At 35.0% G+C, this 12,043-nt stretch overlaps 1 protein-coding gene across 1 annotated transcript; it reads right to left on the bottom strand.

Annotated features, from left to right (window-relative positions):
- Window positions 1-4,766: 4,766 nt before the first annotated feature.
- Window positions 4,767-9,046, bottom strand: LOC120081917 (cation/H(+) antiporter 15-like). Its single transcript, XM_039037098.1, has 3 exons — window positions 8,672-9,046; window positions 7,118-8,119; window positions 4,767-6,108 (listed from the first exon to the last, which is right to left on the bottom strand). Exons 1-3 carry the CDS (start codon window positions 8,879-8,881, stop codon window positions 4,924-4,926), a joined length of 2,397 nt encoding a protein of 798 aa, XP_038893026.1. The 5' UTR covers window positions 8,882-9,046; the 3' UTR covers window positions 4,767-4,923.
- Between the last annotated feature and the right edge of the window lie 2,997 nt (window positions 9,047-12,043).

Here is a 12,043-nt window from a genome sequence, read left to right as displayed (position 1 = left end):
TTTATAAAATATAAATTATACATCATAAAATACTAAAAATTGACATCTAATTTTGACAAATTTTTTATGTTAGGGACTAAATTGTTACAAATTTGAAAGTATAAAGATTAAATTGTTACATATTAAAGTTCGTGGACTAGATTATTACAAAATAAAAAAATACAGGGACTAAATTGTTACAAGCCAAAGTTTGGGGACTAAATTATTACTTTTTTGAAAGTTTAAAGAGCAAAAGTGTTTTTTAACCTTAATTTAAATGAGATTTTTTTTTTTAATTTGTGATAATCATTTCTTAATTTTAGAAAATTTTATTTATTTATTTATTTTGATTTGGATGATTTTATTAATCTTGTTAGTTTCAAACTTTCATTTTAACCAAAAGATCATTATTTATTTTCTTTTTAATTTCAAGATAATCCTACCCAGGAACCGATTTGGAATGTCAACTAGTCAACATTTTATAAGCATGCAATAAATTAAGAAAATTCATTAAAGTGTTTAATAAATGTTAATTATATATTGTTAAACTATCTAATATAAATGTTACATTGGGCAAATCAACGGCACTTAGATGAATGACATAGCCTAAGTTTATCTAAGTAATGAACCATAATTTTTAAGATACTTGGTGGAAGGAAATATATATATATATATTCTCTCACGTTCTCCTTAAAGTTCACACCGTAAGATCCATACTTGGCCTCGTGGTGCCTTGGGCGCATCCTCCATTTGGAGGGTGTTTGTATGGGTTAATATCAAGGTAAGTGGAGAAAATATTTATAGTAAACGGGAGAAGGATATGTGTCAACATTCCTATGGCCTCCTTCATTAGTTTGTAAAGTGAGATTTCATACTCACCTTGTGGTGCCCTAGGCGCACCCTTCCTTCGAAGGTGTTTGTATGGAGTCAATATCAGGGTAAGCTCCAGAAATAGATGAGGTCGCCTTAGTTTTTGCACCAATATTATTTTCCCCTTCGGTAGACTTATTAGGGTGAAATACTGGGATCTAAAATAGAGGGTCACACTTACAATAATTCATTGAGTAAGTTAATGTTTTCTTAACCAAAATAATAGTGATTAAACACTATAGGAATAAAAGTTATTCTTGTGTATTGTTTGGTTGAGAGTGTCTTAATTCAGTGAAGGAATAACTGACAACTCTTCAGTCGCTTTTAGTTATAAATCACCGAAATATTATTGCAAAATAAAATGAGTTTAAGGGTTTTCATTATTATGATTGTTAAATATAAATTAGGCTTTAAAGAGTTATGTAGTTTTCTAACTTAAGTTAAAATTTTCTTATTTCAACAAAAACAATGACTAGTGTTGTTATCAACTTACTTTCTACTGATAAACTTACTGGTGAAAATTACACAACATGGAAAAATAATATTAACACTGTGCTGATAACAGATGACCTAAAATTCGTCTTAATTGAGGAATGTCCTCAAATTTTTGCCTCAAATGCAATACATAACATTCGTGATACATACAAAAGATGGATTAGGGCCAACAAAAAGGCTCGTACATGCATCTTGGTAAGTGTATCTGTTGTATACAAAACTTCAGATCCTCGATGATGAGTATCGTTGTGATCATATGTTTCCAACTCGAATAGTTTTGGCCATTCAGCTTTTCGACTCTAAGCAAACTAATAGTGGTTGTAGCCATATTTAAAACTATTGCTGAAAAACGAATAAACTTTTATAAGACTTTGCAAAACCATATTTTAACCAATTAGTTTTAGCAAAACAGTTTCCAAGTACCCTAAGTGATAAGACTTCTATTTTGAAATGATGCCCCAGCGAGACAGGACAAATGTCACCGGTGGGGTGATCAGATATCCCTTCACTGGGATGAGACATTCTCAACCATTAGGCAGAACTAACTCTTGGAACTGAACCTAACAGCCACCATATGTTTGGTCCAGAACTGTTAACCCTTAACAATTTTGCGTAAGTATAACCTCTCATTTTTGGCCCCAAAGTCCCGCCCTAATGCACCCACTGTAGGAAAAAAGTAGATTAGGACAAAAGACTAAGTAACCTTATCCTCTTATAGGAGATCAAATAAAGAAACACGCAAAATACCCTCAATTGAAGGAACTCTTATACAATAGTACCTATGAGCGGAAGCGGATCTTTCTAATTCATTGTGATAGAATTTCCACATATACATTCAAATATACCAATATGCATTCACAATGCTAAATTACGGGCATGCTTAAAGGATCAATAAATAAGATACCAAGAGATCGTACCAGTTGAAGATTTTTCTTCACAACAAATCTCGCTTTTGCTGGAACGATAAGCTATCGTTCAGCAACACCCAATCGTCTACCACGAAAAGTCTCCACATGAACAGAAGGAAACGGGGACTACAACACTACTCGGAGCCCTCAGTATTCTCGAAGTGAGAATCCAAAGGGTGGGCTTTGTTCGGATTTGGTAGAGGGGAGAAGGAAAAGAGATCACATACAACGATCAAGCAAATGAGAGAAAGACTCGTCTATCGTATAGACAAAATGCTTGATCGTTTAGGTGAAGTATATGATCATGTAGGAAAAGCTAAGCGATCGTCTATACGATTGTTTAGTAAAGCTTAGGCACTAAACGATCGTTTAGTAAAAGATAAGCGATTGTTTAGTAAATAGCGCGAACGGGTGTAAGCGATAAGCGATCGTTCAACACTATCGTATAGGCTCTGATTTTACTAAGCGATGACACACTCTCTTTTTAAATCTCGCACTACACCGTGAGCTATTTAAACGTCTCAAAATGATTCTTCATCTTACTCATCCGTTAAAAAAAACAGAAGAGATGCCGGCCAATTATCCCATAACTGTTCAATTAATAAATAATAAATATGATCACATTATATTCATAACCTATGGTTTAATAACATATATTAACTATAGCATTTTTCCTCCACTAGATATAAATCATATTTATATCCAAGTTCCTCCAAATTAGTGTATCTCATATATAAAGTCAATTATATCATATATAATTAATTAGTTCAAGTATATCATATATAATCAAACTTCCTCTTGTCAATTTGAACATTTGAAACTGACCCAAAAACTTATTCTCAACTTGTATCCAAGCTACCAAGGAGACCTTATGGACCTATGGCTCGAAGCTCCAAGGGTAAGTGAATAACTGACTAAACTTTTTAGCCACGATATCCACCATCCGTTAATTGTCAGACATTCCACTAAAGATCGACTGCTGAACTCTTTTTACCATAGATATATTTCTATGTCCATTGGATATAACCAATCATCGGTACGATGACCCTTCACAGATGTTCGTAAGTACAGCTGGACCAATTTACCGTTTTGCCCCTATAGTTACATCTTACTCCTTAAGTACCACTAATCCCTCTAATGAACAATACAACATAGTCTTACTATGTGTGAACACCTCTCGAGCCATAAGAAGGTGTGTGACGCCACATTGTTCAAGTCCTAGAATCAATACTTAAGGATGCAATCTATTTACTTATCCCTGCTTCGGGGAAGGAATGAACTCCATCTTGTAAAGCTGAGCTCCTAGCTCCCAAATCAGAGGAATCCTCAAAGTGGTAGGTTTGAGTCGGTGCTCTGGCCACTCGCACCCAAGCAAATAAAGGACCGCCCTCAATGACAAGAGTTCCCAACTCACTCAGGATTGAGATCATGTTACCTATGGTCATCTTAGTGAAGTGAAGTCTGTCATGAACGGAGTTATATGACGAGACGTTAACACTTCGTGGTTAGGTCTTATACAAACTCTCTGTATAAGACACCCCCGCTCGTATGTCCTTTACACAAATGATCAGGATCAGACCATCTGTGACAAGTTTCAACACTTGTAACTATTCCAAAAAGTGGGTTGCATCCGTAACGTTACCAAGATAAGGTGTCCCTCCTATATCCATATACTACATACCATTTTGGTTATCACTTAAGACCTTATCCACTTGTATGTCACCACATACATGCTTATTGGTTTGTGATAAAGCAAATAAAACATCCAAATGTGCAAAGTCAAGAAGTAAAGTAAATATCATATATTATACATCACAAACGTTCGTATAAAAAATGTTTATAACTACAGGACACAGGACTTTAGGGTATCAACCCCAACAGAAATTACTCGTAATCAACCATAGAATTGTTTGTAATAAGTATGTCAGGGACAAAAGCAGATTGAGAAGGGTGGATGATCTCCCTTAGGACCTCTTTCATTCTTAAAGCCAGAACCTTACCTATAAGCTTATAGATCACATTACAAAGGTTAATCGGTCTAAACTCCGATATATGCTTGGGATTTTTTGTTTTAAGAATAAGGGAGATAAAGGTATTGTTGATTTCATTTAGGTCCCCAGTTCCATTAAGGAATCCCAAGCAAACCACCACAACCTCGTCTCCCATTATAGCCCAATAGATTTTATAGAAAAATGCTTGTATACCATATGGACTAGGAGCTTTCGTAGGATTAATCTCTTTGAGAGCACGTTTAATACCAAACCTGCAAAAACCTTCAAGTAGAGCTTCATTTTGAGTAACAATTGAGCCAAAGAAAATGTCCAAGAGCTATCTCGCCAAAATGCAACAGTCGTGATCACACAACATCCATGGAAAACGAATATTCAGTCTGAAAAATAAATGGTCCAATCCTCGTGGCAAGTATACAACTATATCTAAAATCTATTACATAAATTTCTCAAGAAATCTCATTCAACAATCTTATAATTAGGTTATTAAATAAATTAAAGTAAATAAAAAATTCTACAAAGGAGAGCTTCAAGCTAACCCATGATATATTTCCTAAATTTATCACCTTTCGAAATGGTTAGTGAATTACAATAAATTTACAAAAAAAGACTAAGAGAAAGAAAAGAAAAGAAAAAAGAGGATTTTGTAGCTATGCTCCATTTCATCTATCCATCATTATAGACCAGGCTCCTGGTGGAGCATCATGAACAAGGCCGCTATTCATCATCTTTCGACCTGAAAATCTCCCTCTTAACCGTTGTTGCTGCACCACCAACACAGTCAACGAGCTCCCGAAGTCCGACGATGCAAGTATGTCGCCGACCACCCCGAGCTCCGGACACTCACTCCATTGGTGAAGGCCGTCGAGAATGGGGTTCTCCTCGTGTCGTCGACCGGTGATTATTAAGTCAAAGCAATCCTCCATGCCTCTAATGGATGCAGCCAAACCAGAGCCATCTCTCACCATCTCTTCCACAACCACAAAATGCTCATTCCCCAAGTTGGCTTGTCTATATTCATGGATCAACTCAGTGTCATGCTTCCTACTCTTGCTGTTTTCAGCTCCAAACAGTAGGAACCGGATGATGGTTAAGTCGACAATGTGATGCTTCGCCATACGAGCTCCTAATGCCAATGACTCCGCATCGTCCGGACCACCAATGAACAACACTGCAATATGATATGGAGTTCGAGTAGTCAAGACAGAGATTTGCTTAGTCAAAACTCCCCTATCTACTAGAATTCCAATAGAACATGGTGCCATTTCAAGGATTCGTATGTTCATATTCTGGATGGCTCGGTTCACCTTCCCAATCGAGCCATCAATCGCCCATTGCTTGTGGAAAGGAAGAATGGCAATGGTGGCCCTCTTGTCGAACGCGAGTCTACAAACATCGTCGTGCATAAGATCGTAAGGCGATATTGCAGTGAAAGCATCGACAGTAGCATAGCCTGCATTGTGATCTTCATATTGCCTCAAGGCATTGATAATGTGGGTTGCTTTGGACGAAGATCTCTCCAGCGTGCAATCGGGTTGGTGTGCTATAAGAACCGGGTTGCATCTCCCGATGAGCTCAACCAAGATTAAAGCTATGGCAACCAATGGGCTGTCCCTTGAAGCATAGGACACCTCGAGGAGGTTAATGACGGTGGGGATGTTGTCATGATGGTGAATGCAGACCAAGACTCGAAACTCAGATTCCGGCTTCAAATGTTGAATTGTACATCTTGATGATGAGAAGTAGCGTTTTGATGGATCATAAAGAAATTTGATTAACGGTGTTACGATGGCTGTTATAACCACCACCGAGATAACAGATAAAGCAAACTCTTCATCTGAAATCACCTGCAGAAGAAACATTAGAAAAATAGATGAATAACTTAATAGGCTTGTTCTCTGCTTCATTTTCTACCTTCAATTTGATCTTTGTAGTCTCCTAAACTGTTCAAATCATATTAGATGTCAAAAATTTTCTTATGTTGTGTGTTTTCCTTGCACATAACAAAGAGAGGCAATGATCTCATATTCAAAATAACGTGTGTCGAGGTTAAGTTAGTTGGTTATAAGTTAAAAATCACTTTTGGTCCCTAAACTTTTATGGAGGTAACAGGTCCATGTACTTCCAAATGTATAACAATTTAGTTCCTGAACTTTAATAAGTACCAATTTAGTCTTTGTACTATACAATTTGTAACAATTTAATTCTTATCGTAAAAATTACTAATAAGATTTAACGAAATTTCTTACCCATGTAGATTGATAAACTAATTAAGACTCAAATTTGAGTTATAAATGATAAAGACTAAGTCCTTATACAATCAAAACTAAAAATTAAGTTTGATGAGAATTTTCATGATAGGGACTAAATTGTTACAAATTTGAAAGTATAGGAATTAAATTGTCACAAGTTCAATGACTAAATTATTACGAATTTGAAATTATAGGGATAAAATAGTTATAAATCAAAGTTCATGAACTAAATTGTTACTTTTACCAATGTTCAAGGATCAAAACTGGTTTTTAACCAGGATTATATCTAGTATATGTTGAGTTAAAAAAAGATGGTGCTAATCAAGTAAGTTGCAGGGTAAAGAACTGGGATATGCAAAACATGGAGGAGTTTTGGAGATTGGCCAGGAGTTTTTTAATAAACAGAAAGGAAGGCAGTGGAAGCAAAAGCATAGCTTTAAGTTGGATACATAAACTAATTTCTTCTATATTCTCCTCGGCTCAAAACTCTAATAAAGTCTCAAACCGTAGTTTAGTTAAAATTTTAAGTTTTAACAGAACTCTCTTTACTTGATGCATATGCATGAATCAGTCAAAATAAAATATGGTAATTTTGGCTCATTACCTGACCATGCTTCCAGAAATTAAAAAGAATCAATTGCAAGAACCCTCTAGCATTCAGAATAAGGCCAAGAACCAAAGCATCTCCGCGTAGCAGATTGATGTATCTTGCAGGCAACATCACTGCTCCAAACTTAACAGTGCAGGAAAACAGAAGAACAATTCCAACAACCCAAGAAGCCTGAATTTTGATAATGAAGATATTGGTTTGCAATCCACTGACAGCCAGAAAAGTTGGATAGAACAGTCTTGAAGCTAAAGTTTCTACTTTGGAAACAATGGTAGCCCCCAATGGAGGACCATCTGGCACAACCAAGCCAAGAACCAATGGCCCCAAGAAATAATGTTGCCCTATGATTTCACTCAGAAACCCAGCAAACAACACGAGAAGGAATATCCAGATAATAAAGATCTCTTGCATCAATTTTCGTTCTTGAAATCGCTTCAGCATCCAAAGAATTATAGGCTTGAAGACATAGACCATGGCAGCGGTAAGTGCACATGATGATATTAGTGAATATATTGGAGTTTGACCATTGCCTTTCTTGTTCTCTGTGTATGATAAGGTAGCGACTGTTGTAAGCATGCCTAATACGTCACAGAACATGGATGAAGAAAGTGCTAGGCGGCCAATGTCAGTGTTCAAGATTTTGAGCTCGGTTAATAGACAAGCGATAACGGGAGAGCCAATCAAGGTTTGAGACAAAGCTAAAAGGTAAAGAGAGTTGGTGATGTGGTGCTCCGCTGGGAGGGAATGCTTCAGAATGAAGACAAACATGAGTGGTAAGGTTAAGGTGATAAGGAACACAAACAAACCTACAATCATCGCTTGTCGCCCCGGCCGCAACATCACTGTCGCATCAATCTTCACTCCCATTACAAAGAGGAAGAACATGAGGCCAAAAGTTCCAAAAGTTTCCAACGTTATGTTCCCTCGTTCGGGGAACAACGTTCTTGCTATCTCATCTTTTTGCCCTAAGAATGATGGACCCAAGAGGATGCCACCCTGAAAGCAACATTTTCGAGACAACCTATTATGAATACATATAAGAGACCAGATATACACATATTGACTTATAAGCTTAAACTTTTGAGTCTATCAGTAATATTAACATTCATCATCAAAGCAACAAATCCTACATTTGAATTCTTGTAACGTCATTTCTTCTCATATTAGTATCAATAATTTACATATGAGATTCAAACCAACAAATGAACAAGAGAGTTCACCTTTGAGAGTATTCATGATTTAACAGGGTATCAAAGAATGTTCGTCATTCTCTCCTCAGCATATGTTAACAATTCACGTGTTGGATTTTCATGAATCAAATCAACAACCAAAACTCACATGTACATCCTCTAACGAATCACCATAAGTTCTGGCTCGAGAACAAGCGATAACCCACCGACAAATTCATTGAAAACATACATCAAACATGTAGAGTGCATCCAAATATTGAGCAAGGAACTTCCAAAGAAATACAAGACAATTGTGGGTTATGATTGACACACATACAACAAACATATCTCAGCATTATGGAATGAGGAAGAAACTTACAAAGATATGAGAGACGACGGTGGATTGTCCGAGGGGTTTGAGAAGGAATTCCATGAGTTGGGAGACTATGGAAATTGCAGAGAGTTGTAATAAGAGGAGAGAAGAAGGGGATTTTATAGAGAATTGGAATAGATATAGCCATGGATCATCAACTCGAAGGCCTTGAACAGTTTCGCATACATAAGTTTGGTTCTCATAATTCATAGACATTTCTCATGGAGCGATCTTTAAGAAGAAGAAGAAGAAGAAGAATGAAAGAGAAATAAGAAATCATTTGTAATTTCTCTGTTTGAGAGAAGAGGGAGAGGCAACAAATGGAGGGATGGTTTTCCAAGTGTTGTGGACTTATTATACTCTTCAACCACAAACTTCAAATTTTGGTTGTTGGGAAGTTATGGTTTTGAAGTTAACCTACCTGTTTTCTTTTTTATCGTTTTGCTTATAATATTCTAATTCAAGTCAAAGATAATTCTTTAATACTTAAATAGTATAATAATGACAACATTTCTAGTACTATTGTATTAAATTTGCATCGACATGTCCATATTTCTACGATTTTCATGGAGTTCGATATCGATATGATGGATGAATCAATATATCAGTAGAAAAATATATGAAACAATAAAAAATAATAAACAAAAAAAATACCACGGTTGTAAATATAATATAAATAATAGACATCGTTGAATGAGAAATTTTGGACCAATAAAAAATTATCTCGTCATTTACCAAATTAATGAAGAAATTACAAATCATATAATTTGGAACTAATTAAAAGTTTACATGTGTTCTAAATTGAAATCGAAAACATAAATTGGCAATTCCAATGACGCAAGTAAATTAATTTGATCCAATTTTATATGAGCTAAAGTCCAATTTGAGACAAAAAAAAAAATGCTTAATTTGGCCTAAATGTCAATTAAGGCCGAAATTCAATTAATAGAGTCCGAGGGTCAGATCCATGGACCAATCAAATCCAAGCTTACAAAGTTCACCAGAGAACTCCATAGATAAATGAGTCCTCTTCATTTGTGAGGGACAAAAAAAATTCTACACCTCAGGGAGCCCAAACAGAATTTTCCTAACAGTCAATAGACTCTCAAACTCCTGAAGCTACATCTACCAAACAACACGTACTTCACTTCCTTAAATCAAAACGTATGCATTCAGAAAATTGACCTTTCTACCTCCTATCTCTCTCAAAATTCAAACAAATCCATGACACCAAAGTTTGTCTCTCTCTCATAGTCATAGGATTTTCCTAATTTTATTAGCCATAGAGAAAATAGGAAAGAAAAATAAGTAGAAAGCCAACGAAATAATTAGGAAGAAGGTCGCTGAAAAAAGGGTAAAATTGGAATACACAAAAAAATATAGAATTGGATTATTTTGCTATATATATGCACAATCAAAAAATTCAAAGTCATGCTTACAATTTTCCTAATTTATTTTGCCATCTATTATAATTTCTCTAATATTTAAGTTGAAGACTATGTAGTTGTAATATTGAAATTTTAACTATTAGAAATTACGAGGATAGAACATTTTAATTATGTTTTGGTCATGAAATATTGTTGTACTTATTAAGTATTTAATATTATATAATAAGTATATATATATATATATAATACTATATATTATCAATTATAGTATATATTTTATTATTTAAATCGAAGTTGTATTGCAAATGATACATTTAAAAAAACAATTTTTTTTTAAAAAAAAACCATTGTATTGAGACTAAATTTAAAAAAAAAAAACAAATGAAAAAAAAATTATCGTGAAAACCGGGAAAATTAAAAGGATGTTGTATTTTTACAAACTATTTAGGAAAATATTGTTGTTTTCAAACTATTTATAAAAAGATAGGTCAAATTTTGAACCCTCGACCTTTCTTTTTTTTTTAGGAAAATATTGTTGTTTTCAAACGGATTCTGTCATCTCAGCAAGTCTGACTAAATAACGAGCTAATGAATCTCCATCTTTTTGCCACTGAACTTCCCAATCAAATTCGAGAACGAGATTATGAGAAACAGCGAGAGTTTAAGAGAGCGAGATTGAGAGCGTGAGCGTGAGCGAGATTTTGATAGAGAGCGAGAATACCGTACAAATTTCCCTTTTTTTTTCCTTTTTAATTATTATACATTCCACCTTCTTCTTTCTAATCATTTCTTTTCTTTTTTTAAAAAAATTCCATTTTATAAAAAAAATTCTAAAAATATTTATTATTTTATTTAAACTCTAGAAAGAATAAATAAAAAAAATAAGAACTCATAAAAATAAAAAATGTAAATTAAATATCTCATTTATATAAAAATAATTACAAAAATTAATGTGTCCCACAAGGCGGACGTCGTCGATTTTGAGCTGGTTGTCGTCGACGACTTCGAACTTGAGGTTGCTCGGGTTCTTCTTGATGTTGCTCTGATACCTCTGCAGGCACTTCATAATATAAATATTCATTATGCTTTCCACGACCCCGACCATGTCCATGCTCGTATGAAGACGAAGGACCAGTCTCTGAGTCATAATGTCCTGAACCAAATGCTGGCATCATCATCATCGGACTAACATAATCATTTTGACTCTACGTCTGCATCATAAGGGGCAACTCTTCCACATTATGTGCAACCTCATCAAGCTCATCCTCTTCCTGAACAGGTCCTCTACGTCTAGGAGCTGGTGGAGGAACAATAGGTATATCGTACATATAATGAATTTCCTCCATATAGGTTTGGTTGTCACTACATATAGCAAGAACCTGGTTTGGATCATTCGCAACCTCACGGAGTCTACTGTTGTTCAATCTCTATGAATTATAAAACAATTAGACAATATTTAAAATAAATTTAAATTAAAAAAAAATAGATAATATTCATTCATTTACCAGATGACCCACAGCTGCTCCCGAACGAGTGACGTAGCGCCTTGTGATATTATTATACCAATGAATATATTCTGGAGTGACATCTGTGTCAAACTGTTCAAGAGAAACCCCCACTGCAATAAACCTTGCACGATAGTGCCATCGCACTGCCAAATGTGCAACTTTTTCGGACCAATCTCCAGTCCTTAGGTCAATATCATGCAGTACTGGTTTAGTATTGCAAGACGACGGGATATCCTGTTGAAAACCGAATTATCCCATCACCCTGTCAGGAAGATGCCACTCACCAATGTGAAAACATATGAGAGGACTCATCATCTGCCATATGTTTTGATCATTCGTACAAAAATTAGGCAAAGTATGCACAATAATTTTTTACGGCTCCCAAATAACCGGAAACACAAAATATTATATTAGAGAATATTAAAGAAAAATACAATAAAAATGTGAATAAAATAATCAATTAGGTTTAGTGTAATGTACCT

This window comes from Benincasa hispida, chromosome 7, assembly GCF_009727055.1.
Source record: "Benincasa hispida cultivar B227 chromosome 7, ASM972705v1, whole genome shotgun sequence".
Lineage (NCBI taxonomy): Eukaryota > Viridiplantae > Streptophyta > Magnoliopsida > Cucurbitales > Cucurbitaceae > Benincasa > Benincasa hispida.
Note: the sequence above shows the minus strand (reverse complement) of the source record. Positions and strands in the feature narration are given on the sequence as shown.

Coding starts and splice junctions, on each gene's coding strand:
- LOC120081917 (XM_039037098.1), bottom strand. CDS start 8,881: ATGTCTATGAATTATGAGAACCAAACTTATGTATGCGAAACTGTTCAA. Junction 8,120..8,671: donor CCGTCGTCTCTCATATCTTT/GTAAGTTTCTTC, acceptor TGTTGCTTTCAG/GGTGGCATCCTCTTGGGTCC. Junction 6,109..7,117: donor ATTTCTGGAAGCATGGTCAG/GTAATGAGCCAA, acceptor TTTCTTCTGCAG/GTGATTTCAGATGAAGAGTT.